Source organism: Palaemon carinicauda, chromosome 45 (assembly GCF_036898095.1).
Source record: "Palaemon carinicauda isolate YSFRI2023 chromosome 45, ASM3689809v2, whole genome shotgun sequence".
In the NCBI taxonomy this organism is placed as follows: domain Eukaryota; kingdom Metazoa; phylum Arthropoda; class Malacostraca; order Decapoda; family Palaemonidae; genus Palaemon; species Palaemon carinicauda.
The window spans coordinates 36,856,338-36,863,837 of NC_090769.1; the positions used below are offsets into that span (position 1 = coordinate 36,856,338).

The 7,500-nt window shown below is 31.8% G+C and overlaps 1 protein-coding gene across 1 annotated transcript in view; it reads right to left on the reverse strand.

The window, feature by feature from the left end:
* LOC137634622 (fatty-acid amide hydrolase 1-like) overlaps nt 1-7,500 on the reverse strand; it is a 26,644-nt gene that overhangs the window by 3,615 nt on the left and 15,529 nt on the right. Inside the window, exons 5-8 of the mRNA XM_068367090.1 lie at nt 5,020-5,249; nt 3,720-3,796; nt 3,096-3,266; nt 276-434 (exon numbers count right to left, since the gene is read on the reverse strand). Of these exons, the coding sequence (XP_068223191.1) occupies nt 276-434; nt 3,096-3,266; nt 3,720-3,796; nt 5,020-5,249 (637 nt within the window). The remainder of the gene's footprint in view (nt 1-275; nt 435-3,095; nt 3,267-3,719; nt 3,797-5,019; nt 5,250-7,500) is intronic.

Here is a 7,500-nt window from a genome sequence, read left to right on the forward strand (position 1 = left end):
TATGAACTAAAATATGTTACCACATGTACTAAAATATGTTACCACATGTTTACTAAGATGGATCAAATCAAATTTTGGTATTTAGAAATATATGTAATATCCTCAAAGATTGTGATGTATTTACCAAAGTCGTATATGAAATTGTATAAGTTTCTCTTTTATACCGCTTTTTTGAACACCATAACCCTATCTTTAAAAATCTGTATTTCAGGATATATGTTGATGACAATTGTCTGAATTCATTAGTCATATGTAGCACTAAATCTTTGGCTTACCAATCGTAAGAGGACGAATATCATTGAAGATATGATGTCTCCATGACAAGGGTGGCAATTCAGGGTCAAGGTCTATCATAGGACCTCCTTCTAACATGGCTCGGAGACCAGCTACTACAATAGAGACATCCTTCCCTAAGAAGCCAGGTGCACTCTCAACTGTTCAGAAAATACAATTCTTCCATTAAATAGTATTTTAAGAAATAACAGAACTATGAACTGCTAATGCAAATAACGTGCAATTTAAAAAATTACTATGACATGTTCCATGTAGTCAATAAGCTAGTTTGCTGCAAAGAAAAATCATGGATAAACAGTCGCTGCCACATTCACCTTATAACTTCAAAATCGAACCTCATTCTCCTGTGCAAAAGCAATCCCACGTACATTATATGGCTCTTAAATCAAAGAAAGCTCCTCTTTTAGAAAAGTATCCATTACTTCAACCTCTTTATACATGTAAATTGGAGGATAATCACTGACTACCTTTACAAAGACTGCACCTTTGAATTCTGTTTTGTTTTACTTCTATTTATCCTGGATATCATGATCGTCTTATTTCTTATTCTTGGTATGATTGTGGTCATAACATTCAGTTTTATCTCCTTAATTCAACTGATACCATATGCATTATCTTGCATATACCATGCCTTCTCATATCAAAAGCCCCAATGTTGAATATGATGTGTAGTTTCTGTTCTGTGCAGTAATTATATGCAGCAAAGCCTGCACATAGGGAGTAGGTTGGCCAGGGTACCAGCCACCCGTTGATATACTACCGCTAGAGAGTTATGGGGTCCTTTGACTGGCCAGACAGTACTATATTGGATCCTTCTCTCTGGTTACGGTTTACTTTCCCTTTGCCTACACATGCACCATATCCTGTATGTAGATCTGAGGTTGATGAAATCCCTAAATAGAGATCGAGCTAAAAGTAATTCATGATGCAAATTATGGGGTATGAAGTTGAACCCTAACAAAAGTCAAAGTATGATTGTAAGTAGGTCGAGGACAGTGACTACTCAACATCTATATCTCTATTTACTTTGAAGAAGCACATTCGGTCTTTTTTTTTTTCTTCAATTGTTCGGTGATCAATCTATTCTGAAGAAACTTTAAGTCAATCATTCTACTTTGTTTCGAACATTGTTCTCATGTCTGGTCTTCAGGTGTTGAGTCTCATCTTAATTTATTTATTCATGATCTAGATATTAATCTCTGGTACCATCTTTCAGTTAATTCTTTATGTATGTTGCATAAAAAATTTCATAATTCTGACCATCTTTTGCTTCCAGATCTTCCCAGACTGTGCCAACCTGTACACATTACTAGGTATGCAATCTTGTTTTAGCTATCATAAAGCTCAACATTATTCAGTATTCTAGAAGTTTTATACCATCTATGACCAGATTGTGGAATGATCTTCCTAATCAGGCATTTGAATCGGTGGAACTTCAGGAGTTCAAATTTGCAGAGAATGTTTTTATGTTGAAAGGCTGCCATAAGTCTTCCTTCTTAGTTTATATACGACAGATCTATTTAACGTAGTTACTGATCTTCAGCGTATTTTATATTCTTTATTCATTGTTTCTCATATAGCTTATTCATTTCCTTATTTTCTCATTAGACTATTTTTCCTAGTTGGAGTCCTTGGGCATGTAGCATTCTATTTTTCCAACTAAGGTTGATGCTTAGCTAATAATAATAATAATAATAATAATAATAATAATAATAATAATAATAATAATTTTAAGAATGAACTGGGTGCATTGAAGGCATAAATGGGGAAATATCAGATAGAAAGCTTAAAAGATTTACCGATTGGGTGATTGGCAGCAAGTACTATTTATAGGTTTAAGTACGAGGGAAGAGGAAATATAGGAATAATAGCTGAAACTGTGAAAGAAAGGGTTGTGAAGAGAAAAGATATGATCATAAATAAGATAGTAGGTAAGAAGGGAAGAGCGTGGTGAGGTATGCATTGTCCCGTGGAGAGGACAATGAGAACTCTTGGGAGATATACCGGTTGACAAAAGTGGCATAAGTGTTTTGATTGATATAAGTAAAATAAGAGAAAAAAAAAACAACAACAAATCTTCTTCATAAGAAAGCAAATGGTGAAAGAAATTTAATGAACTCTGGATCTTAGAATAAAAGCTGATAAGGAGATAACACAGAGTAGTCTTGTAACAGTAAAATTGTTGTTAGATAATGATGGATACAAATATTAGAGAATAGAAATTATGCAAGTGTTGGAGAGATTTATAAGAATTTGACAAGGGTTATAGAGGCACTTTTAAGACGCCTTGCATGAGGCAACTAAATTTAAATATGGCGCTGAGAAGATTCAGCTTCGTGACGTAGTTGTTAAAATCAACCAAGTTGAACATAGCAATGGAAGATTATATTGAGTGTACCTAAGTGCCACAAACTAAGTGTACACAAAAATCTTCATTCAAGTATCACTGAATACAAATAGGCTGCAGTTTTTTTTTCTTTTTTCATAACGTAATAAACAAAGGATGATGATAAATGTTCTTGCTGTGTATAGTTTACATATTTTAGACCTTCTAATAATGGGAAGAATACTTCCCGAAATCAGGCTGTAGTGATTTTTGTGTAAAATATAAAGAAATCTTAATATTATTCCAAATATTTTATATAAATAGCGTTTCTCTTTATTCATCGTGAAAACTACGAAGCAGCCGTTATTTTGCCACAAGAGAATGAAACATGAATCTTAGTGTTTTAGTATCTAAATCAGTATTACACGTTTTAACTCCAAAATCTTTCTAGCTTTTTAACAGTAATTTCACTTACTTCCGACGATGCCTCTGACGCCCTTCCTGAGGCCTTTACTGCTAAGTCTTCCACTGGTTGGTTTGATGCCCACAACACCACAGAAGTGAGCTGGAATTCTGATGCTACCTCCCGTATCGGATCCTAGACCAAGTATAGAGCCTCCAGCGCCTATCAAAGCAGCTTCACCACCTTAATTGGATATTATTGGAATTATTTAGCAACTGAAATATTAATGAATTAATAAACAAAGACGAAGATAGACATCATTATTAGCAGTAAACTTATATTCACTCTATGAATGACTAATTTAAATAAGAGGTGCCTGAGACATTTGAAAGGATGAAGAGTGCAGTTGGTTTGGCAAAGTCCCATATGGCCCAACAAGTTCCTAAGTCCCAACAGTTCCAAAATACTGAAACTTGTGATCTGGATACTTAGTGTTTGAGTATTTCATCGTAGTATCAAAGTTCATTAACCAATAAACATTTACTGGAAAGCAATCTATAATGCCCGTATTATTCCAAGTGAAAGATTACTTTCTAAATCAGAGTTGATAATTCCTAATGAAATTTACCTTAATTTGAAACAATACAAAGAAGTATCTTTAGTTTGAACCCAAATCAGAGATTAATGAATACTTACCTGACGAGCCCCCACAGGTCCGCTGTGTATTAAAGGGGTTAACTGTTTCACCCCACACTGGATTGCTGCACCGATAGCTGAAAAATTAATGAGAGTTACCTTTGTGATTCTGTGCTTAAATGCAAGTCCAAGGATATAATATAATCGCACTCATAAAGACATATGAGTTTGATATACAAGGGAAATTACATATACAGAAAACAATGTGATTTATTATGATTGATATTAGATATGTACAAAACTGAGCCTTTAATCTGGCGAATCTGTAAAAACAACTTGAAATTACTTTCAATATAGCGTTTTAACACCTCACATTATAAAAGAGTTTCCTTAGTGTTATCTCAAAAGAATTTTATTAATTACATTTATTGTATAATAGATCTATCAAAATCTTGAAGATATGTTATTATTTTGATATAATTGAAAATAGATACAAATAGTAAAACTTAATACTCGAATGGAACATCAGATTACTACCAGTTTCTCCCGCCCTGGATTTTATTATGGTATCCTTTTCATTTTTTATGTGAAGGATTTCTGCCACTTTTTTCCTTAGGTATAATTATGTATTTGAATTGATAAATACAGGATGACTGTCGTACCTTAATACTAGGTAAGATTTTGGATAATGATAAGCTTACACCACTTCACTTTATATATATATATATATATATATATATATATATATATATATATATATATATATATATATATATATATATATATGAGTGTGTGTGTGTGTGGGTGTATATATATATATATATATATATATATATATATATGTGTGTGTGTGTGTGTGTGTGTGTGTGTGTGTGTGTGGGTGTATGTATATATATATATATATATATATATATATATATATATATATATATATATATATATATGTGTGTGTGTGTGTGTGTATGTGTGTGTGTGTGTGTGCATGTGTCTGTTTGCCTGTGTGCGTGTTAATAGCAAAAACATTTGTAATTTTAAAAAAAACTTTTCAAACCTTTTTCAACGCCGAAATGCTTTCTTGACTAATGAAATATTTTCATTATGTAAATATATTATACAGTGGTCTTAAATCAAAACGGAAAGCGGAAAAAAAGTTACTATCTTCTATCTTAATCTTGAAAATAAGCATTTGATTAATCTATAGGTATGAACAATTGGCCTCTTCTGACTTTTCACTACTTGGAGAGTTCAGCTTTCTAAAACTTCCAAAGATAGGCCCAAAATTATTGTAGTAATTTACGCAATACAGGGAAAAATAACGAATGCATCCTATTCTTTCTCTAACCCTAGGCAACATACCTACCTTAAAAGTGTTTGGGGGATATTTGTCTTGCAGAAAGGAATAGCTCCCAAGGCTAACAGCGATTGGACAAGCGTAGCGTGACACGAAGCAGACTGGTACAGATATTTGGCCAGGCCATGCGTGGTATCCAGGCCCTGGACCTGGAAGTTGTCTTTGATGCTTACTGGCAGGCCATACAAGGGAAGGGAACCCGAATTTGGACCTTTGACCTCAAGTGCAGACGCCCATGTCTGTTAAAAGCAAAGTTTAGTAAGTGTGAGAATGTTCATGACGAAAGAAATTTTCAGTTATATAATAATAATAATAATAATAATAATAATAATAATAATAATAATAATAATAATAATAATAATTATAATGATAATAATCTAATGGCATGCAAAAACATAAAACTGTGAGTTATTGGTAAAGGTATTCCTAAAGATATCATAGGTGATTTTACCATGTTACACCAGTGAACCAGGTTAAAGAATGTTGTCTACATAGTAAGCAACTCTAGAAATCTTAAATGAAGTATAGGCTTCATATATGTGGGAGAGAGAGAGAGAGTGTGTGTTTGTAAGAATCATATACTGTATATATATATATATATATATATATATATATATATATATATATATATATATATATATATATATATATATATATATATATATATACAGTATACATATACATATATATATATATACATATATATATATATATATATATATATATATATATATATATATATATATATATACATTGTATATATGTATATATATATATATATATATATATATATATATATATATATATATATATATTTATATATGTGTGTGTGTGTTCGTGTGAATGTGTGATTTTATGTGATCTGCTGGCTATAGCGTTGTTATAATAACTCATCATAAGTTTATGTTTTCAAAGAAATCAATTAACAATCTGATAAAATAATTTACGAAGCCTTCAATGTGAAGCACTGACAAAAATTCTATCTTGATTAGTTATGATTTAAAAACAAGATTAATAGGCAGACTTTTGATCACCTGAGAAGAGATTTTTCAGTAATATTCTTAATCAAATATAAATAACACCAACAATAACTATAATTATAGCAGTATTAAATCAACAACGATAACAATAAAGATAACGATATTCATGTCAGCTAGTCTGATAACATGAACGATAAAAATGATAATGTTATTGGTATCATCAAAAATAGCATAATAATAATAATAATAATAATAATAATAATAATAATAATAATAATAATAATAATAATAATACGAAGAACAAAAAAGTAGAAGATAGGAAAACCACACACAAGAAAGAAAAAGGATGGGATCTGCGTTTATTGTAATCAATGTCTTGCAATTTTCCTCGCTTCGTAAATTCGCCAATGGAGATTGTAGGTGTATGGCAGATGGCAATAAGTGACTTGTTATTATTATTATTATTATTATTATTATTATTATTGTTGTTGTTGTTGTTGTTGTTGTTGTTGCTATTATTATTACTTGCTAAGCTACAACCCTAGTTGGAAAAGCAGGATGCTATGAGCCCAGGGGCCCCAACAGGGAAAATAGCCCAGTAATGAAAGGAAACAAGGAAAAATAAAATATTTTGAGACCAGTAACAACAGCAAAATTAATATTTCCTATATAAACTATAAGAAGTTTAACAAAACAAGAGGAAGAGAAATCAGATAGAATAGTGTACCCGATTGTACCCTCAAGAAAGAGAACTCTAACCCAAGACAGTGGAAGACCATGGTACAGAAGCTATGGCACTACCAAAGACTCGAGAACAATGGTTTGATTTTGGAGTTTGAATGTTAAAAGTTGGTCTCCGTATTACAATAGACACGGCTTCGGATGCTATCCATCTCAAAAAGGCCTCTTATAGGGAACAAAGTTATTCTACCTTTAAAAAATGTTGTCATGCATGATGGCAAAATGCTGAATATTATGATCCTTGGTTATTAGTTTATTCAGAATTGAAAAGTAGCCGTTAGTTAATCCAATTTCTGATTTACTGACCAGGTTTTTCCCTTTCTAGACAGGTAAATTTATATTTTCATTTCTTGATGGATTTTCCTTTCTTCTTAGTTTCCTTTTTGTAGGGTTGACAATTTACTTCTTATGATTTGCATATTTGCAATTCTCAATAATGATTATTTGTATTATACAACATCAAACCTGGGGATTATAAACCAAGAAGCTTTATGTATCATATTGAAGTGTAAAGTGAAATACCTTTTATAGACAGCCTGCTTAGAGTAACCTCAGTCAATATTAACTCTGAGAGTAACTACAGTAGCGATGCCCCCGAGGGGAAACCACTTCAGAACTACTAGTTCATTATGCATGTTGCATAATATCTTTTATAATTCTGACCATCCTTTGCATTCAGATCTTCCCGGACAGTACCACCATCCTGTTCGTATTACTAGATGTGTAGTTAATTCTAATAGTCTATTTCAGTTGCTCATTACATCTCTTG